Here is a 23,578-nt window from a genome sequence, read left to right on the forward strand (position 1 = left end):
TAAATTTGGTGATGATCTGTATGGGAAATGACTCTATAAAAACAAAGCATTGATTCTATTACTTGGCTCAGACTATGCATTTTTATGCTTCAACAGATTCCATGCTGAAATCTGTGTAAATTAAAAACAGGCTTTGATAAATAGAACGAAGCATCCAGTGATCTCTTACTAAATTGGACACCAGCCCACAGATTATGTACATCAGATTTTTTAAGCTAGCTACACACAAATATTCATGTACAAGTCACTTAGTCATGATGATACAAAGTTTTTATGAGACCAGATATTAGATATAGAGCTGGCCAGTGGCACATATAAACTTGAACATGGGTGTGAAATAATCCAAGAGCACCCTTCTATTAGGTATACATCACAAAGTTGATTTCGTTTGTGTTCTTAGTTCTGGACACTGGCCAATGCAGAATACAGACCATTATAATGCAATATGCTTTTATTCAGGCCTTAGAATATTAAGTTCTAGTTTAATTGTAAGAGGCTGTTAACTTCATTGTCGCTTGCATTTTAAGTGAGGTAAGGAATTTAAAAAGGCTTAAACTTAGCAATGTCTATAAAAGACAAAGTTTTCCAAGCTAAGAACAGTTCCCTGTCGTGAATCTTTTGAAACAAGTTGCAACAGACAGGCATGGCAGCCTGAGCTGAGGAAAGCTTTCATATACTTAATCTTCCAACTGGGCATCAAGTCAACTATGCATCAAAACAGCCACTGTTAAGAAAAAAATCAGTTACATCTCTCATGAAAAGTATCCTAGGCAACAAAATAATCTTATATGCAAAGTTACCTTTTGTAATTGTCTTTCAATGACTGTTAATAATGCAAATGTGTAATTAAAAAAATGATACATTATTGCAAAATTGTTTTCACAATGACAGGAATTTAGATAAGCAAGAGGCCTGTGCACTCATTACTACCAAATATTACTCACTACCAGCAATGGCAGGTATGACTAGTAGTTGTCAGATATGGAACTTGGCTAAAAACACATGGGAACACAGAAATTCCCCAGTCACTAAAGTGAATAAAGATGGCCACAATTATAACTAAACACACGTAGATATATTACAAAATACACAACTTAGTTGAAACGCTGTCATGATATTTATGTCTGTATATGTGTACGTATATTTATACATATCCATATGGAATATTTTATGACCATATTGCTTTCAAATCTCACTAATAGCTTTGAGAAGTTGTGTTGTCTGATAGTTGTAATATCACATATCACTTGCTGATTCAGAGGTACAAAAGTACAGGTGGAATAGATGCGATCGTCGAATCTATTCCCAAATCACTGTCAGACTCTCCTCCACTGTATGTTCCATATTGAAAAGATTCAAGTGCCAACAATTTTGCTGATACAATACTCTAAACAATATTTCATCTGCTTATTTATGAGCTCCAAATAATTTATATCCCTATTTGGCATTTTTGTTCTATAAATATTTTGCAGTCTCTCCCAAGCCAGAAAGATGACATCAGCTGCTTTTCTCTCTCCAGCCTTCTAATTCAGTAAATCTACCAATAAAAGAAGCAATCACGTGGGCTTCACAATATGTTGTCTTCACTGAAGAAATAGTGATCATCACACAATTAGCTTCTAACCTCAACTGTACAAAGTTAAGGCTGGGAGCCAGTAAGCATGCTGCAAGGTACTGAGGTGACTTTGTGCAAGGCCTGCTGCCAGCAGAAAACTCTGCAGAATGTTCTTTGGATTAACTTTCATTACACCTACTGGAAAAATTCCTTCTAACCTGCCCTCCTGTTCCTGGATTTGATATGGTCAGTAGTCAGGATCATAGCTCCGCACAGGAGCTGTGAGCACTACTGGTAAGGTTTGGATCACCATGAATCTTACTGTTTTGGGGACTCTTGTGCTTGAAATCAAAGAAGAGAAGTAGGTTCACTGAGATTCTATTCCTTTTGTTGCCTGGACCTGGCATCATTTAAGCACAAGTGTTTCTACCAAATGTCTGGACTTTGTTAAAGTCTATGTTAGAACACCAGCAGCCACTGAAGTGACTTCTTTATCTGGAAGCTGGCACTACTGCACATTTGATTTTCTTCTGTTCTTCTTCTTTTTGGAGCTACTAGGCTCTGCCATGTCTCTGAACTTAGAGAGCTACACAAACACTCTGCCATCCCTGACGTGGTTAGTATAATCCCAACATAAACACGCAGGAGTTTATCAGTCAGCTGTCGATAATGTCTCTGAGAAAGGATGGATACTGAAATGTTATTTGGCAGATACGGCTTTTATTACACCACAGCTACTTACCAACTCATTAATACAAATGCAAAAACAACTGTTCTCCTGCTATAGCAGCTGTTGAAGATGATATCCTAAGGTACGCTTTTCTGAGAAAAAGGATTAGTATTAACCTTTTCAGAGAGCTAAGTGTCGCTAGCTTGAATCCTGAATTATCATAAGAAACAAAAGGACTATTTTATCTTTTCTCTGTGTGTGGGCGATTTGTGTGCAAAGTTCCCATTAGTGCTAATGGGAATCATGAACATAAATCTCCCATAAAGTACACAGAGTAAAGAACAGAGTCGGAAGTGTAAGAATGTGGCCTTGTTATCATATCCCTCGCCTTGGCTCTTTGGTCGGGAGCTGTTGACTTTGTGAAGGAAATTCTGCTCTATGAGAAGAAAAATATGAGCAATTCTTCTTTGGCTTTTTGGCAGAAATTAATAAACCTTATTTTTTTTTAAAACAGACTTGAGTCATTATGTTGCGATTAGGATGTTGTATATATTTCTTCTGATTTAAGGTAAACCTTCTTCTAGTGCTTTCTCTCTCATGCTAAGTTTGGAAATGTCATTTAAACTTGAATCCTAAAGATCACAGCATGTGAAATAATTCCAGCAGAATTAAGAAAAAGATTTTAGTGAAATGTCAAGGACGCCTTCATTAAATTATTTACTTGATAGCTCTAACATTGAAACCAGAAAAAAGAATGTGGCAGTGATAATTTATATTAGTATCTAAACATGCCTGAAATATAAAGAGATACAACTGAACTATCAGTTCTGATAGTTCTGAACTATTCCTTCACAAGTTTTGGGCTAAATTCTAATACTGATCTACTCGAATAATAGGCTTTAGTGTGGTCTGTTAAGAAGAAAAAACCCATACATACGTCACAAAGATGCATTAAAATCACAGAGGCATTGCTAGATAATGTTGTAAATGTTTTAGGTAAAAAATGTGAAGACCAGAATTTATTTTTTTTTTTAAATTCCTAAATCTTTTAAGAAGCTGTGTGAAAATCTTGAATGCTTCCGTGTATTGCTCATTCAGACATCAAGTACAGCCAAGTGCTCTGCATCGCGTAGAAAATAGAGTCTGAAGTTATCTATTCAGAACAACTGCAAGTGTTCTGTGTGAGCAATGTATGTCCTCCTTGCTGAAGGTGTACATTGCTTTATTAATCAGTGTCTAGGACAAGGTTCTCTTTACTGATGTTGGTGGTGCTGATCTGGGTCCTCAGTGTAAAACTTATCTGGAACCTTTACTCACCATCTTGTGCTGAATAAATGACAGCAGTGAGACTGAACGGTCCATCCCCTTTGTTGTTAAAAGCTTTCACTTTTACTTGGTACTGGGTTGAAGGTGGCATCGATTCATCCTTGTGGACATACCGGCCAATCTCAGGATTAGTAACTGTAACTCTTCTCCATTCTTTCTCACCAAATGGCTTGAAAGCCACTATATAACCAAAGTTATTGCCATAGTGGTATTCTCTTGACAAAGGCTAAAGAGGCAAAAGATAAGACATTACTTTTTGTAGCCAACTAAACAAATGGATCTCTAATTAAATATAAATAATACAGAAAGCATTGATATGTGCATTGCAAAAACACTGAACTAAAGTTCCATTTTCTCTTGGCTTGCTTCTATGGTTTGCCCCCACCTCCTTTAAAAATACACCGTCTTCCTTTAACAATACACCATCTTCATTATGCAAATCTGCAGTAGTAGCATATCTGCTACTAAAACATTTTAAGATCTTGTTCCTCATCCAAACTCAGTGCAAGACACATCACGTTATGTCCTACAGAAAGAAACGAAGAATGACTGTGTACTAAAACTGCTGTCAGCTGTAGCTACTAAAAAAGGTTTTCTTAAGGAGTAAGTGATAGTGGATATGTAACACAGACACATTATGCAAGTATACGGATCCATGTGCATGTGTGGAGATAGATATTCTTGTGAAGCACAGAGAGAGAAGACAAAATTTATGTGGCTGGCCTAAATTACATTAATTTACCTAAACTTGGTCACCTAGGCAACTTGCACCACTGACGAATACAGATGGACACATTCGAAGAAGGATTCATCCTACCACTTTTCACTGATGATGGAGCGGGTCCAGTTACTGATTTAGATTATCTACCTAGACTCTAACTGGTAAAAGTTCAAGTGAAATGACTCCCAATTTCAGCATGAGCATTAAAGGTACCTATCCAAGATATTTCTTAAAGCTGTAGCTGATTTTCTATATCTGGGAATACTGGAAAATATAAAATTATGGAAGACCATCTGCTATAATGAGTTTTGCTTCCTTAACCAAAGCTCTACATTCAGTGATCCCTCCTCAGTCCATGGAGCCTTTACTACAACTATTAGACAGTGCACTCAGTGGGCCAAAATCATGTCATACATCAGTGCATCTGAAGGCTGACCAGAAGCATCCTTTGAAAATAAATCTCCTGCATTACCTTTTCCCATACTGTAAACCTCACAGAGATGAAATAGGTTATCTTGAGGCAAAGGGCTTGGAGCAGTACAACAGAAACTAATTATTCTCCTTAGGTGTTTGCCCACCACTGTAGCACTTCAGCCAACATGTGTGGAGATATTCTGAGCAAGGATTTATGAAACTTAGATGTTAATAGTGGAACAAGACAAAAATCCCACCCTAGCTCACAAATTCTGATGTTCGTATTCCTTTGAAGCTAGAATGGAACTCCAAAGATTCTCTGAGAAAGAAAATCATGGTGAAAACTCACCAAGTGTTTGGAACACTAGAAACATTCACATTTTGACTTCAGAAACATAACACATGGATTAGAACATTAGTATACATAATACAACAAGAAAAAATTAAGGCAAACACAGATGTCAGAATTCAAGATTCGAAAAATGTCTAATAAGGACGTATGAACAATGATGGATCTTCTTTTCTTCATGACAAAACTTCCAAGAGAAATATACAGAATCAGACCGAAGGCTGGGACTTATGACTTTACTCGGCTTAAGCTTCACTGACCCCTGCCCCAGGTGTGCCAGCTATCAGATCTCATTGCATCCCATTTTCTCTGTTGGTGCCATAAAGCTTCACCGCTTGGCAACATCAGTGCTAAAGTCACAACAATAACATACAGCAATATTAAAAGCAGGCAGCCTTTATCTGGTTGAGGACAGAAAGCTGGTTATAAATGAAACTCCCTGGACACCAGTGCTTCAGCATGGGTTCATCACTGGGTACAACTGAAAACCAGCTGTGGCAGTAAGGCCCAGAATCCAAGAGGATTTACCATCTGCAGAGTTCAGTAACCAGTAGGCTTCCTCTTGCTTGCTGTTCTTTTTTCCCCATGTTTAACTGCATCTCTAGCAGTGGCTCTGTTCAATCAAAAACTGGAAAGTGGCCTCAGCACACCATGACTAGGGGTAGGGCATCCTTCTAGAGCATGGCATATGTATGGACAATCTTCTGGACTGAGTGCAGGTCTCTACGTACATAACTTCTTTGGCTTTTCTGGGGAACACAGGTGAAATGCTGATATGTGTCAAATCTGAATTATAATGGAGCTTTAGACAGCAGAAAGATACCCATCTACCTACAACATGACTTCTGAGAACACATGAATGACTTAAGTTTAATTGGTGATTAAGATGACTGCCAACAGATAAAATTCAACAAACGTCTCATGCCCAAACCGAGCTGGATATCTGGTCTCTAGTTACGATGCTAATCACAACCCACCAGGTGAAGACTATAACTACAAAACAGCTATGAAAAAAACCAACCAGATAATCTGTTTTATGTGCTTAATTTTTTGTGTGTCAGGCATATTCTGAATGTACCTATTGGATGAGGTATAACTCATGTCTTATCTTCTTTTCTACCTCAGGTTTGACTGGGCATCAGACGAAAATTGGACACATAGTTTCCCAGAACAGCTAACGTGCCTTCATATACCTAAGTGTAGATTCATGGGCAACCTTGCAATTCAAAAAGTAGAAGATTTCACAGATTAGGTCACCTTCGATAGCTCATCTTCTGTCATTGTATGAAGCTGCTTAAAATAAATCAGAATACTATCTCATATGCCAAAGTAAGCAGCTCGTATGCAGGCCTAGTCTCAGAATGTTTTTCAGCCAGAGCAAACTTTAGAAAGCCAGGACTGGCACTTAAACATTATATTCTGGAAGGTCTTAAATAAAATGTTGAAAGCAGCTTGCCCTCCAATGGCTGCACATAATAAGTAGGTCTAAGTAGCTGAATAGTTGGTAGCATCCACTAAAAACTTTGAAAAACAAAACAGAAGAGGGAAAGACAAATGGGGAAAATGAGGAAGAACAGGCATGCCACTCCTAGCTCTCTCTCTCAGTTCTTCTTTCAAAACAAGACTCAGAAGAGCTTTGATTGCATCTCTGGCTGTCTCATTCAACCTGGGCTTATGAATCATAGCAAAAGCTGAAAGGGGGTTGGCAGCAACATGTGAGCCTGCCATACATTTTGTTCTTCTCTTCTTAATTAAGGACTATTTTGAGTACCATATGCAAATGCCAGCACATTTGGGTGAATCAATATACACCTTTATCTCAGCCTTACAGATAGATATATTGTTGTCTGTCAGACAGGCTCCATAAATCTAATACCTCTATTCAAAAACACTTGCTAGACATAGTATGAAAGATTCTTGGGAAGTAAATATTTGAAGCCATGTTTAATTTGTCTGACTAAATGAGCTACTCATTACAGGACAGATGTAAAAAGCATGACACTAGCTAAGAGAAATAACTGGAATATAAATCTACTTGGGTGTATAGGAAAGACTGAAATGATCTTGTACTTCAGATCTTGCATTAGTCACTATTCTCCTGGTTATAATTTTCTTTTTTTTAGTTTGGTCACAGCCAAGTTTTCACTGTATTGAAAATGCCACAAGTATGGGTCTTTACATGCAATGCAAGAAGCAGCTCTATACTTTCTTAAAGTTTTTATAAGGCAGTACTTGTGAAGAAATAATAAAATAATCTAGGTCCACTGCATGTGTTCTTATTTGACTTTTGCTCTTCAAAAATAAATAAAGTTCAGAATCAAACCAATTAGGATATATTTACTTCCTAACCTATTGTGACTGGAACTAAGAAATACCTTTTCAATATATTTTAACAGAAGTGTGGATATTCCTTTTTTAGAAACTTAGAAAATTTTTCTTCAGGCAAATTAATTGCTAAAATACTTAGAAAGACTGAATAAATATTTTGAACTGAATTAAAAAAACAAACAAACAAAAAACAAACAAAAAACCCAAGAAAGCCCAAATCTGTTAGCCCAAAAATATGGCTGACTATTTCTGTGTAGTACTTGAGAATTTTTTCAAAAAGGTATGATCAAGCATAAGTAAGAAAAGAAGAAAATGTGCATATGGATTAAAATTTGTGCAGTTATAAGGAGGACCCTTATACAACAATGACAAAGTTGCTGTTGGAATTATGTCATCTTGATATTAATTCCCACAAGAAAAAGCACTCTTCACAGAGGTAAATAAGCTGCTACATCTGAAACAAATTATTCCCAAAAAGACACAAATGGTGCAATATGCCTTATGTGCCTCGTAGCCTTATGAAGGTGAAGGGAGAGGTCAATAGCAAGGTAAATGTGGTAATTTTTTCAAGCATAACATTTAATCATCTTTCTTTGCCAGATGTAATGCTTCTGTAACTCTGTTTTTGCTGGTTACTGATAGGATCTGACATGAATCAGATAGGCTTTTTATTTCTCCTGCCTAGCTCTCTGAAATACCCTTCAGAAGACTTCAACTCTCTCTTTCATGCAACTTTTGCCTACACAACCACTTTGCTTATAAATTCTTATCCTCTCTTGTTCTGGGTTTTTCTTTCTTCCTATCTTCTTGTCTGTTTTCCCTTCTTCCCTGTTTTCAGAAGCATTTTTTCCCCACGGTGTAGGTAAATTTTAAAACCCATTGCTTCTATACCAGAATTAAGATAGTATTTATATATATAGCTTATCATGGATTGAATACCTATGGTACGTGAGAGAGATGAAATTTTCAAAAGACTTTGCTTACTGAAAAGCTTTTTTGGTGACACTGTAATATCTTGAACTTTTCATTCCATTATTTTTGTGATTAACATTTTATCTCTGTCCCTTTCCCCTTTCTTTATTTTGCTTAATACATAATCACTAAAGAAAAATAAATGGCTTGGGGGAAAAGAGCAGCATCATCAGTATGTGGATATCAATGAATGGCTAAATTGTGGTATGAGGCAACGTTATTCTGTGTTACCAGTCACATTAGCATAAAATAAAACATAAAATGTCAATATACAAGAATTCCCTTGAAACTCTAGTTAATAATTATGACAGGCTAGTTTATCGAATGGGAAAGTGTGGTTGTTTTTTTTTTAATAAACCCTGTAAATCTGTGCACAGCACATTAAAGTCATAATTGAGACGTTATACTTTTAGTTGCAGTAAGCAATTCATCATGCTGTTCAGATTGTAACTTAAAAAAAGCCTTGAAGAAAGATACAATATGCAGAGTTTTCAAATGCAGTTACATCAATGCATTATCATAGTCAGCATGTGTTTCAATCTCTTTAAAACATACTCAGAGAATTTTTTTAATAATATTTTGGAAATGTGCAATACATAAACATCTAAAATATCATTGCCCTCATTCCTTTTTATGTCTGAAAACCTACATACTGTGTACAAATCCTGCTCTCACATGAGCCAGTGATAAACCATCCACAGGTTTTAGGAGGACTAAGATCAGACACAAGGAAGTACAGGTTGTGTGCCCTCTCAGTGCAGTACTTACCATCCACGTTATCGTCAGCTCTCGATTGCTTCCACCCCCTCCTCCGACATCAGAAGGAGCCACGTTAGGAGCTAAAAAAATAGAATAGACAAGAAAAATGACTACTGAGTATGCAGTCAGTAAAAATATCACTATTTACTTTTCTTTTTACCAGCAGGGCCAATGAACACATGTGGCACACACAATTAAAATAATGATGGTCTGTAAAAGCTGTGAGAGTCTGTGGTCTTGCCGAGACTAATGTATAGCTACTGCTGTGGGAAACATGCCAGTTCTAGCCATACCTAGAATCAATCATTCTTCTTTTTAACCATATTCTCCACAAACATTTAATTGAATATTCAGAAATGGAACACTCCTCATAGATCTTAAGAGACGCACTGGGTATTGCTCTTGTGCCTCCTCAGACGTTGGTATGCCAAGGGCTCAAGCACCCAGGACTTGCACATGTATTTACCTGACTGTGATTACGTCCATCTACTTCAATGGATTTACTCACAATGTAAATAATGTTAAACCCATGGACATATCTTTGAAGCACTGGCTTCCTAATTCTATTCTAGATTAGTGGCATATGTCTTCTTGACATATGAACAGGTAGATGTTCAGCAGCGAAGCTGGCATAGCACTTAGTAATCTACTAATTGCATTTCACACTGATATTCGGTGTAATGAAATAAAATCTGTTCATCTATCACTAGTGCACAGCTGAGTGGTAAAGCAGGATACTCTCAAGGACTCCATTATAAATCATTACTGTATTCTCATTTCTGTAAGACTCTCTGCACTAAGTGTGATGATTCTATTGCTGTCCTCTATGATGTTTGTGTATTTATTTGCTGTCACTCAATACTGAGGACACAAAAAGTACCACTGAAAACTTAGGAAATTATGACCTACCTATAGTGCATTAAATATGCTCCATTTAGCTACAAGCCCTATCTATATAAGCATGTTCTTTGTGTTAAAAATTCTTATATGATCAGGCATGTTCTCCACTAATCAGTGAATGCCACAAGATAGTAAGGCGATAGTTCCTAAGTGCTCTCCCACTATTTAAGAAAGATGTTTGCTGAGGCTTTCTCTGAGGGTCAGCTGAGGAGAAACACAAAGCAAAGAATTAATGTTTTCAAAAAGTATATAAATACGTAACAATAAATTTTAAATGGAAACCAACATTCAGTGCATGGTTTGCATTATTTATTTCTGGCCTTCCCGAAAACAATTAGTCGAGAATGAGACTACGCGTACGTATCATGACAATTCAAGAGGAAGCCTGAACCTATTACCTGACCTTCTTATTACTGAAATACACAGTAGTCACACTATTTATTATAAGCATATGACTTTAGTGATAAGTTAGAAGCGGAGGTTTGCTAGAATGCTTAAGTAGTCAAAGAAGACACACAGGCTGCCAAAGAAGAGAAAAAGGACTGTTTAATGTCTTACAAATCACCCTTTTCAAGGGAATCTCCCTCACTCTCTCCACCATTAAACCCAGGTTTCTCTCTCCATTAAGACCAGGTTACTAATTCAGATAGCTATACTTCGACAATTACTCTAATGCATCCATAAGCTAAAATACATAAAAGCAGGCTTTGATCCACTGAATTTTAAAAAAACACTGTGAAATGTGTAATTGATGAAGCAAGCAGATTTCATTAAAAAGAAAAATCACAGCACACATTCTTAGCACACTAATAAAAATGTTACTGAAATTACTGTTATCTACAAGAAGGGGGACTTGAAACTGAAGAAGACACTGATAACATTTGAGTTTAACAGACACTATTTGTCACCCACACAGTACAAGAAAGACACAGCACTGTTTGTTGCTGCTTAACAGAGAACAAATGTTAAAAATAACTACAATGTGTGGATACGGGTTGTTGTTTGTGCAATAAAATATTTACCTTCTTCAGATTTACATGAAAATGCACACGCGGTACTGGTTCTGTAGTACCCTGGAAGCTGACAGTGCAACCCAAATCCTACTGCTGCTGCTCGTAACAAATTCCAGCTCCTGGCAGAAAACACACTTGGGCACAGACGTTCATCTGCAAACTGTTACTGATTTATACCCCATTTTGGCATGGCAAGAAGTGCTGACTGATGCCTACATTGACATTTTGCTTTGTTTCACCAAAAATGTCTCACAGTCTGCCAGAGATGACAACGGTACTGTGCATGGGGAATCAGACAACAGACTAAACAGACTCCCTCTTGCAAAAGCATTGCATCCTGCTACAAAACTGGAGGATATGCCATTTTTGGGGAGGCTACAACAAATGCCACAAACGTGGCACACTGCAAACTGCAGGACACTACTGCTGTTCTACCTGTGAGCGTTACTTCCCTTCCCTTCCTGTCTCTTTTCTGACATTTCAAAAATGTCTGTTGTGCACCAGGTACTCCAAGAAGCATGTGTAGATTTCGTATTTAGATTCCTGAGCTTTCAAATACAGCTGTTGAGTCATAAAACATACGGTGCTAATAGTCAATTTTATAGGCAGTAATTTCCTTTTACTTTAATATTAAAGTTCTGTGGCTTTTCCTTCCCTGTCCAGATCAATTTAAGCAATCTGTATTTCTTTTCTCCCTAAGCAACAAAATTTTTAATGGACCAAATGTGGGTCCTTTTTAATAAATGTTTTGAAATTTGCAATGCAAATGCATTTTATTTTGAAAATACTATCTAGTCAAAGCAATGCCCTAGCAGGTCTAATTGCAAAAAAAATAATTTTTATGCCTTGGTTTTGTATTTTTAATTTCAAATCTCAAGCTATGGGACAACAATTGTAAATATATCTAGGTGGCACATGGGTGATAGTATGTGTTAAGGAGGATATACGGTATAGAGGCTTTGTTGGATACACTCTTTTTGCAGTGATACATTACGTCCTAGAGCACTGCTGTTATCTCCTTTGTACAGTCAAACCAGAATGTATTATCTTGAATAATAACATCTAATTCCTCATCTTGGAGAATTCATTTCAAAAAGGACGTGCCTGAGCTTAAAGGATATCCTTAAATATGCTCTGAGATTTTAACACTGAGCAATTAGACTGATAAGGGCATATGTTGTGTTGGATAATGTCACATCTTTGACGTGGAATAAGAAGACACAGGACCAAACCTTCAATCACAGAAAAATGTCATTATCGGGTGTAACACATATCCCGTCATGTATTCTTTAGTTAGAATACAAACCAAACAGGAAACGGACATTTTCCTTGTTAAAAACATGCAATTTTTCCCCCAAGTCCTGCACCCTGGTCCCAAGCATGTGCATGCTTTCATACACACACAACCTGGCTGAGAGATACAGTGGGGGATCTCTGAAAGATACAGTATGATTCTGTTTCAGCAATGGAGGCAAATTTGCCATTTGCATCATAATGTTTCTTTCCTGTCTGCTTTGATGCTATCGCATCTGGACAGTCTGGTATTTGCTTACTAAAATCTATAGTAGTGGGTGGCTGAAAATACGTTCTCCGGACTTGCATCTCATAAAGTCCTTTTTTAAATAAAAAACCCCAAAATTACAAAACTGATTAATAAAAATGTGAAAATTAAGAAACACATTAAAAAATTTGACATTTTCTGTTTACGTACGAGCTCCTTCAGTTCTAATTCTTTGTGATGGCATACTAGGTTCTCCTGTCCCCAGAGTGTTTGTTGCTATTATCCGGAACTCATATTCCATCCATGGAATTAAATCAATCACTGTAGCAGATTCCATATTTCCTTCAATATCTGATGGATCTAAAAAAAATAAGAAATTGTTTTTGAAAACAGCATTTTTACAATGAAGTCAGCCAACAATGCAGTTGATTTCAGAAAAACTACCACTATCCTGCAACCACATATAGCCAACTGAAGGAAACTTTATGTTGTACATAAAGGATAACACATTTTACAGGGAGTACTTATGGCAGTGACTGGCAATTTGGAAACTATGACACTATCTTGGATAAACCGTTATAGATTTGTAAGTTTTAACTGGGTGTGAACTAGCAAAAGAATTACATGTAGTTATGAGGTATCCCTACTAATTACATATTGTAGTTGCAGAATTTCATTTTACCTACAGACCAATGCAATGAGAAATCTGGAATGTAAAAACAGTAAAAGAAAAATTCATTGTATAGACAAGGGCTAGACGTGCAAATGTAGGGTTTGATCAATTGATAAAGAGTGGTTTATAAAATGTGGTCATATTTTGGTGCACCTTATTAGTGAACATGTTACAACTTGCTATCTAGTTCTGATCCAACAAGAGTAAGTGTTCTTTTAATTCCTGCGAACAGACTTATTATTTTCATAAGGAAGAGCTGCTTTGACATAAATAAAATGTGTAACTCATGACTCTGTCTACAACTCACAGACAATAGAGGTTGTTTCTATAGCTGTCCGCAGTTATAGAAAGACAGAGGATTTTCATTTATTGCGTGAGCCAAGAGTTGTTTGTCAAATTAGAGTCTTGGGTTCAGAGGGAGATGAGAAATGAGATATTCTGCACTGGCAAGGCAGATGATTTGGAATTAAAATATGAATGCAATGGCTGCAAAAAAAACAGGCCCAGCAGTGTAAGCACTGGATGGGGACACAGCTTTCCTCTATGTAATGATCATTAAATTTTTCATTCCAAAGTGTGTCCCTAAAGGAAAAAAAAAACCCACTTTCCATTTTCTTTCTGCCTGCCCACCACCCTGGGTGGTGGGTAGACCTATTTCTGTCTAATCAATAGTGCCATTGCAAACCTTCTGTGGCATCCAAGCCATGATACAAATTAGGAACTGCTTTTCCTTGGCTACTTACCATCTCTTCGTTTAATCTTACTGTGCCACAAATTCCCAGAATAATTAGGAATAGTCAATACAATGAGAATGTGATCCCTTTAATTTGAAAGAGCAACATAAATGTAAACAACTTACTACACAACCCATTCATACATATTTCCATACTGTGAAGTAGAATACACTCCTTTCATAAAACACACTTGATATTATGCAACCTGAGATGAATGATTTGGTTTGGGAATAATGGTAGTAGCAATAATAACAACAATATTTCCAAAGTGCAATGCCAAAATATATTTTTTTTGTTCCACACACTGAAAATTAGTGGGATTAAATGATAGCCTAAACGCTGATGAGAGATCAAGTTGGACTGTTTATCATGGTTCTTTTATATGAAAGTGAACACCGAGCCAAACTGGGAGGAGCCCAGAAATTAAGTCAAAGCTTGCAGTGGTGCCAGTGATGGATACTATGCTGATTTTACCTATTTTTTGAAGGAATCATCTATTAATCAAAATTACTCAGTGTGGTCGAAATGAAAAAGCAATGATTTTGAAAACATCGGTATAGTTAATTTCAACTTTTCAGAAATTAATAATTTATATCTTTTCTGCTAGCTTCTTAGAAAAGGAATTTACCAATGCAGATTCCTCCCTGTCCCACTCAAGATATGAATCCTACCCAACATGTCACAGAATAAAACTCAAAAGTCTGCCTGCATGTCTCAATGACTATCTAATGAATTCTGTGAAGCAGAACAACTTCAGACGTGCAGAGAAGCGCATCCCATCATACCTATAACACTGCAAAGAGGAAATCTTCCTGAAAAGTGAGAGAGATGGATTCAAATGTCTGCTCTGAACCAGACAAGCGAAGATCTGAATCCAACACTTGCATCTACTACACACGCTTCTACTTCCAGTAACATGCAGCACAAAAGGAAGCAGTATCAGAGCTACCAACCCCTGATTATAATTTCTTATATTTTCCTATAACCTCATGTCTTCACAATTCCTTTTTTTAAAAAAAAATTAAAAAGAAAAAAATTAATAGGAAATAAAATATAATTTATCCTGATGGTGGTCTAAAAGGATCCTCCCTCCTGTTTACATTGTTATTGAAGCAAATCATCAGTTGTTTGAACAGCTCTAATTTCTACATTATTTAAAGTTCAATGAAATCTATTCTACAGAAACTATTAAAGAAGATGTAAGAGATAGGAAGGGACTAGGGAACCTTCTACTTTTATTTTCCAAGATACTTTAACATAAGTCATATACTAGTGCTGGCTGCTGTAAGTAATTATATACAATGAGCTACATACACTACATATTCTAGAAGAGAAATGTGATTTAAGGCTGTAGGCCTAGTATTTTAATCTTTTTACTCTAAAAATGTAACAGATTTTCAGGTCAATATGTCAAAGTCTATTTCTTAGACATCTGTTTCTGTAGTTTCAAAGGACAACTTAAATGAAAGACAATGTCTGAAACTATTAATATTCTTAGTATTTAGAAACGCTGAGTATGCGAGGCCCTAATTCCACAGAAAAGCACTTAAGTTATAACTTATTATGGTGGCATAATGAATCATACTGATAAGCTTGTAGTAATGCTTTCCTTCATAAAGCATTCAAAGATACTAGTAGTTTAAAGATATTTTCATAATTTGTACGTTTATGTTAAATCTTGCAAAGAAATATACATTAACGTGCCTTGTGTTCAGGTAGGGGCCTCCTCAACTGCAATTATGTGGCACAATGATGACATCCAGTGGTTAGAAGGATAATCTTAGCTATGTTTTCTCTAGGGGTGCCAGTTTTAAGGCAACTGGATTTAAGTCTGCTCCCAGGAAAAAGCAGACAAAACAAACAACCTTCTGCATAACTAATACAGAAATGAAAACAACTGTTTTTCATCCAAATTAACCTGTAAATAAATTTTTACGATTCTAGTAGTTGATGTGGAATGTTTCAAGCAACAAGGAAAGAGGCAAAAAACAAGTAAAAACTCTGGCCTGTTCTTTTCCATATTTCCTGATATTCAGTTCAGACCCTCCAAGTGCTGGGAACAAACCTGTTGACAACACTCTGACAGGACGGTACCTGCTCCCAAACCCTGTAGCAGACATTAATAGCATCCCCCGTTTCCTTTTATTGTGACTATTTTCTGATTAGCCAAGCTTGCTAACAATCAAACACTTTAAAACCCATTGACTTTATTACTTCCGGCATTACTCTTACCTGTTTTGGCATCTTTCCACTCTTCAGACAGAAAAGTTTTTGACTGGATAGTGTATTTAGAAATAGGGCTATGATTGTCTGTTCCACGACTCCAGGTAAGTGCTACAGCAGTGTCTCTAATTTCTTCTACTCTTATACCTCCAGGTGGTCCTGGAGGACCTGAGAAAAAAAACATTGGAAGTTCAATTCACAAATTCAATATTCTGAAAATGAAAGTTCACTGACTTTCCTTCTTGTATTTTATCAGAAACAAGGCTTTTGAGTCTCATTTTCTACTTAAGAACAGATTGAAAATGTATATATACATTTTAATACTCTACAGAGTGATTCAGAGGATAAATGCTCTTGGATGTAACAACTACTAAATGAAACTGCCATGACTCCTGCCTAGGTAGTCCTATTGACATTTTCTTACTTGAAAAAATGATACTTTGAAACTGTTGCTACTCTTTTTCCAAACAACAGTGAACTCAGGGTCAGAAAAAATACACAAAATCTTCCTTCCTAAATTCCACCTAATGATGACCTTATTGGTGGCCCAACTGTAATCTACACTTCTGCCTGTGCTGTAATGGCCCTGGTGGTAATTTATACGGAAAATCTTGTAACTTGGAGAAAAATCATACTTTGAAACATACTTCTATAGACCTCTTCACATTTCTCTTGGCCTTCATATTACCCCGATGTGGTAAACCCAACATCAGATTGAAACTTCCTACAGACTAATATAACTTGAGTGAAAGCAGAACTAGGCAATATTTCTCTACAGTTCAACAAAAGCCTTCCCACAACAAGGATTTCAAAAATCCATGCCAAAATGTGGAAACCACTACACCCACTGAACTAAAAACAGTCTTGTGAACTACATGGGTGAAATCGAACAGCCTCTGTGCACCAGAATAACCCTGCAGAAGACCACCACCAAGGAACAGAGGCACTAAACTGTCAAATGGAAAACATTTTTCACAAAACAGCCATTCCATATCTGCCCTTTCAGTCTCGATCATCAGGAAGGACCTATAAAATAATTTCTAAAGAGTATTTTCTTTTCCTTCAAAAGGCAGATACTTGCAAAGACTAATTTCAAAATTCATAGCTGTAGCGAACATAAAAAGTCATGAAATAAATACAGATGTTGGCTTGATGGCACATTACAACGCTCCCAACACCCAGCTAAATCATCACAGGTAGAAGTTGCTTGTCCTGAACTAGTCACAGTTTCATCTCTATGCTTTTCAAGAATTAAATATTATTTCTACTCACACCAACTACTTAAAATATTTTAAAATGACAGCAATTATTGTCAATCCATATTTGGCTTTAAGTTTGTTAGCTGTACTTCATATCTGAAGAGATAAGCCTCTGTTCCCAAAACTTGCCTGTTTTTATCAGGTGTATCACTAAACCTAATAAATGGTGTTACATCTCTTCATAAAACGGCACCTTGTTTATTTCTGAACAGTCATAACAGACAAAAACCGATGGAGTGAATGCTTGCATTTTCCTAAATGCATTTTTTAAACGTTAAAAATTTTCTTTTAATTACTACTACTCCCACACCTCTACTTTGTGTGGGTAACTTTTTTATTGTTGCTGTGCTGTGCCTCGATCCCCAAAAGAGAGGCTGAAATGTGCAGATCAACAGGCACAGGTGATTTTTTCATAAACTAGAAAGCTAAGAAGAGAGTGATGCAGGTGTACATCTATGTGAGTATGGGAATCTTCATCTGTAAAAGACACAACATTCTGTAAGCTGTGCTAATTAGTACCTACTTACAAACTTGACCTATAGATATTTTCAGATAATTCTTTTCACATTGACTGTTTCCAGTTTTGTTATTATGCTTCTGTTTTATATGATACACAGTTATGTGATATATATGAACTATCATGTAAAAACAGAGACAATGCATTCGAACTATGGAGAAGTATTTTCTGATTCCACATTCAGAGATAATAATATGCCAACATAATTCAGGTAATTATCCAACAATCTGATTGAACAAGTCCCAGAGCATATTAAAAAAAGCCAACAAGAAATAACAGGATATATTTCTCTGCAGTGTTTACTGAGAAACCACAGAAAAAAACAAACAACTCAACAAAAAGAATGGAATGAGATTTCTACATCAGACCTAAACACACAGTGTGCCAAATGTATCTCCAGCTCTTGAGCTCTTTATTTCCTCCATAAATCTGTGCAAAAGGAGACAAATTAAATTAATTGAATCAAACAAATACACAACCATGTATTTTTGTTCCTCTGTTTCAATGAATTTATCCTTCTAACAATCAAGCAATTCTATGCCCGACTCCAAAAGAATTCGAATTTAGACTGGTTCCTCAAAGAATATACATGCCATTGCTTAAAAAGAAATATGTGTTACCACTCTGCACAACCTATTAGGCTGTGGCCTATGACTTTCACAATCAAATTGCTGATTGTTTATTCCCCTAAGAATAGTTCACATTTAGTATCCTTGAAAAAATGTACATCAGTTGACTACTGGATTGCTCATAACCAACTTCTATTAAAATTCAAATCTTGGCATTGAACACTAGTCTACTAATTATCTGTCCTCAGCCCTCCCTTTCAAGGTAAAGACTAAATACATCACTGCATGTGGAAACTGCTTCTTACTCTTCACAGAGGATAAACAAAGTAGAAGTTCTTGCTAAGAGCTGATTTTTAAGATGAGGGTTATTAGTCAGCTCTCCACCCTGGTAATGTGCATATTTGCTAGCCCAAGGACTCAGGCAGATAAGGCCTTGAGAGACCCATTCTCCTGCAAGACTGTTCACTTCAGAAGCCCTCAAGCTGGAAGGTATGGAAAGGTCCATCAGTCCCAAGATCTTTTATTCCTTCATTCTTTAGGAGGTATCTCTTACAGTTTCTCACCTCACTATCAAAGTTTCTGAAAATGCTATGGGTCAGGAAACATCAAGAGCCAGCTGCTCCCTCAGGAAAGCTGAGCCAGGACTTATGAGTAACCCCAGGGTTGATAGCTCCTTCAACAATGGGGCACAGTCCCACAGCGTCTGAATATAGTGGGCAAAGCCGGGTGCTGATATGGCAGTCCTAGGTACCACAAGCAATGAATCAGGTGCACCCAGGAGACAAACTACTGCATACATCCAAGCAGTCCATCCAGGAGACAAGCTACCTACAGCACAGGTCTGAAGCCCATCCAGGAGGCAGGGCCAGAGACAGAGCTGTGAGTAGACATGTCTGTAACAGCTCCAGTCAGGGCTGAAGGTCCAGGACTGAGCTTAACAGGCCTCCTGGGCCCATGGGCAGTTGCATGGGTGGGTGTCCTGGGTGAGGCTGCTCAGGGCCACCGAGGCCTGCTGGTGCACTCCGGGGCCTAACAGTCTTCAGTGTCCTAAGATCATTAGTAATTCTGAACACGACAGCAATTTTAATACTCTAAGATCACATAGGACAATGCATATGAACTGTTAAAATTGTTTTGTGGACAGATAAAATATCTTCATGTGCTGCATGAACAGTGTCTATAGAATCATAGTATCATAGAATGGTTTGGGTTGGAAGGGACCTTAAAGATCATCTAGTTCCAACCCCCCTGCCATGGGCAGGGACACCTCCCACTAGACCAGGCTGCTCAAAGCCCCATCCAGCCTGGCCTTGAACACTTCCAGGGATGGGGCATCCACAGATTCTCTGGGCAACCTGTTCCAGTGTCTCACCACCCTCACAGTAAAGAATTTCTTCCTAATACCTAATCTAAATCTACCCTCTCTCATTTTAAAACTGTTACGCCTTGTTCTATCACTACAGTCCCTGATAAAGAGTCCCTCCCCATCTTTCCTGTAGGGCCCCTTTAGGTACTAGAAGGCTGCTATAGGGTCTCCCTGGAGAATCCTCTTCTCCAGGCTGAACAACCCCAACTCTCTCAGCCTGACTTCACAGGAGAGGTGCTCCATCCCTCTGATCATCTGCATGGCCCTCCACTGGACTCATTCCAACAGGTCCATGTCCTTCTTATGTTGGGGTCCCAGAGCTGGACTCAGTAGTCCAGGTGGGGCCTCACTTCCCTCGTCCTGCTGTCCACAATTCTTTTGATGCAGCCCAGGACACGGTTGGCTTTCTGGGCTGCAAGTGCACGTTGCTGGGTCATATCCTTTACTGCTTCGTTGATGAGATGCTCTGGAACCTAGTTCTGTGTTTTCATACTTTACTGTTGCCTCTTCCTACCAATGCAGTGAAACCATAATGCCACCTTTGCCATATTTCCTCAGATATTTAACCTTAAGCATGTAAGATGCTGAGTCTTTCACTGACAAAAATGGTAGCTAGAAATCCTCAGCACTAAGCAGAACTGTATTCATCATATTAAAACCTGAATGTTGAACATGAAATGAATGCTAATTTCTTCCACAACATAACCCCAGAGCAATGATTCTAATTGTAATTACTGGGTTGGAAGGAGAATCAGAAGCTTGGTAAGGCACCTTCTCTCTATTTTTAAAAGGAATTGCTTATGTAACACTAAGGCACATGAACTGACCCTTCTCTTTTTCTTTGCAGATGTATTCTGCAGTTTCACCACTTATGATATTTGCTTTGACATTTCATCCAAAACTGATGACATTTCACTGGCTGTTAATACTGAGCAAAAATTAAATACAGAAAGATTCAAGTCCACAACATCCTCAGATGACAAAAATTCAGAACCAAGGCACAAGCTATACTTCAGCTGCTATACAGCTCTATAGTATAACTGGAACGTGGGGCAAAACATGACAGCAATGCAGCCCCACCTACAAGTTATGTCTGCTTTGAATTGTCAGCATGACAGAGCGTTAGCACTTCAGGATGTGTTATACCTGGAAGCACATTACAGAGTAAAATGCCCAAAGGACATGAAATAACTCACATTACTGAAACCATGCATTGTAACAGAACTTGTAGGATACATACTGTATAAGCAAGCACAGTGCTTTGACCATAAGTAGCACTTTACAAACATGAATCAGTTAACAATGGAGTGACAACCCTAACCCCAAATGTCCTGGTTTCTGTCACTTGAAAACCTGGAATCCTTTTAATGCAGGCCTAGTATTATATACAATAATTTAATCCATAAACGTTTATGAGAAAACAGAAGTGGCTTCTTAAAAATGTTATACAGTGGATACACTGAAATGATACTGAAAAATCTATTTTTATTAATGAACGCCAAATTAAACTGTCTAAAAATTACTGTAACATAAGGAAAATGCCCATAATAAGAAAAATCTTTATGGCTTTTCAGGAAAACATACTCTCAGTTAGATCTCTAAGTGTCTGGAATAGAATCAGTACCCGGCATAGACTTTAAGGACTTTGCATGTTCATGCACTTCTCATTTTAATTTGTCATTTCTTGATGAGAAATAACATATTCTAAAAAAACAAAAACACTCTGCTTGTCTAGGTGAAAACCACCCACATTTGTATTTTACCTGGAGAACCTTACCTCTCACCACAAGGTCAGCTGAAGCCGAGGAGTTGTCGACAATCGTCTGAGCAGTGCAGGTGTACCTCCCCGCATGCCGCAGCTGAACGTTTTTAATAAGCAGCTCTCCATTGGATTTAATCTGTTACAAAAACAGCACATAGTGAAGCTGGTAAACATCCCTGTACAGCTATCCGCCACCTATCCACACACCCCTTCCAACTGATACACAGTGGTTGCTATTTCCAAAGAGTAAGCGCTTACTTCAAGCGTGGATCACCCTCAAAGATACATCTGATTTATGACAGATTGTTGAAAGTGTCCTGTGTCTCCTGAAGAGATGCTGCTCTTTACAAGACATGAAAAAAACAGAGTTCTTAGTAAATTTATTTTTCACAAGCTAACGCTGCCCTTTTACTATTTGAAGTCCATATCTGAACATTAAATTTAGCCAAGAATGTTTTCATGAACAGCAGTCTGATGATTCCTCCATACCATTGTTTTTTTATGCCTGTTTGTATGATAACATGTCGTGGAGTCCTACTAACAGTGCAGGATACTGTCTGGCTCTTCCTTTACTAGCCGAAAGCAGTACGAATGTTTTTATTGCAGAGAGGCTACAATCACAACCTAAATAAAGATGCACCAAAGAGATGCTAAAATGCAGCAACCGCAAAGAAACAATAATGTTCAACATGTGTCACAGCTCCTTAGAGGAACGGCCAGCCCCCGTTCTGCCCAGGGGTGCTGGTGAAGGACAGGACGATGGCAGTAACCACAACCCCCGTGGTGGGGAACGCCGCCTTTCGGCCCCGCCAGAACCACAGCCCCCATCATGGCACAGCCCAACTGCCATTGGCCTCCACCATGGACCTCTCTCCAACCACCTCTGGGCCATGCCCACTCCTGGCTGCCACCACCAGACCTGCCCTGCTTCCCTCCCTCAGGCCCTGCAGGACGAGGCCCTTGCCGGCCATGTTGTGTCCCCCACTCCCACCGCCCGGCTCAGCCCTTGCTGCTCCCTGGCAAATGGCAGCAGGACCTCCAGGGAAGCAATTTGACGTTCAACAAGGCTCATACCGTCATCATCATCATCAACATCATCATCATCTCAGACCCTAATCCTTCAACACTCTTCACCAATGCTAGACTATTGGGAAAATACATAGCTCTGTTTTGAGATGGCTCTAAGGTCCACAACCTGTGGTTGTACAGGTAGGCAAACTGAATAAAAAATTTTTGTCCTACGACACTTCTGTGAACGCACTAAGTAACTCGATGTGCACCTGTAAAACAAGGAGAGGAAGAGAGACCACTATATACACCACAGCTATTCTTAATGAAAAACACATTTTATGTTAAGAAAGATATTTACGCAAAGGTTTAAAAATAACACACTTGAAATATTTCGTTTATCTATCCTGCAGTTCATTCCAGAAAATGATTATGATCTTAAATCATGGGGTTATACATTTGTTAGTCTTAAAGGTATTTCACAAAAAAACCCAAACTTTCTCTCCAAAATATATCTGATTCCTTTCCTTGAAGTCAAAATGTTACAAAATATTAACAGATGGATTTATACCACACTATAAAGAGGCAACATTTACATTTCCTAACTCACTGCAGATTGTTCAGAAATGCACTTTTTAAAAAAACCAAACACTGAGATAACTCACTGCAATCTGAAACCTTCACATACAGCAACAAAAGCAAAATGGTACATAAAAAAGAAACTGCTGAATGTTTAGTTACTAGAACTACTGTTGTCATCACAGAAAGATCGAGGGAACAGCAAAGACCATCAATAAAATCTCAAATATTGTGGGCTGTCATTAGTGTCTCTGCATTTAGACATTGTAAAGAAATGAAATAAAGCTATGTCATCCAGTTTATGTTTCGCAATTGAAAAGGAGGGGGGAAAAATAAGGTTAAATCTTTTCCAAATGTTCTGAAACTAGAATGCCAGTTTA

At 37.8% G+C, this 23,578-nt stretch overlaps 1 protein-coding gene across 1 annotated transcript in view; it reads right to left on the minus strand.

Moving 5' to 3' along the window:
- CNTN1 (contactin 1) overlaps positions 1-23,578 on the minus strand; it is a 259,953-nt gene that overhangs the window by 29,080 nt on the left and 207,295 nt on the right. The window contains exons 15-19 of the mRNA XM_054188409.1: positions 21,627-21,747; positions 16,148-16,306; positions 12,719-12,868; positions 9,104-9,174; positions 3,543-3,777 (exon numbers count right to left, since the gene is read on the minus strand). Coding sequence (XP_054044384.1) covers positions 3,543-3,777; positions 9,104-9,174; positions 12,719-12,868; positions 16,148-16,306; positions 21,627-21,747 — 736 coding nt within the window. The remainder of the gene's footprint in view (positions 1-3,542; positions 3,778-9,103; positions 9,175-12,718; positions 12,869-16,147; positions 16,307-21,626; positions 21,748-23,578) is intronic.

This window comes from Rissa tridactyla, chromosome 1 (assembly GCF_028500815.1).
Source record: "Rissa tridactyla isolate bRisTri1 chromosome 1, bRisTri1.patW.cur.20221130, whole genome shotgun sequence".
Lineage (NCBI taxonomy): Eukaryota > Metazoa > Chordata > Aves > Charadriiformes > Laridae > Rissa > Rissa tridactyla.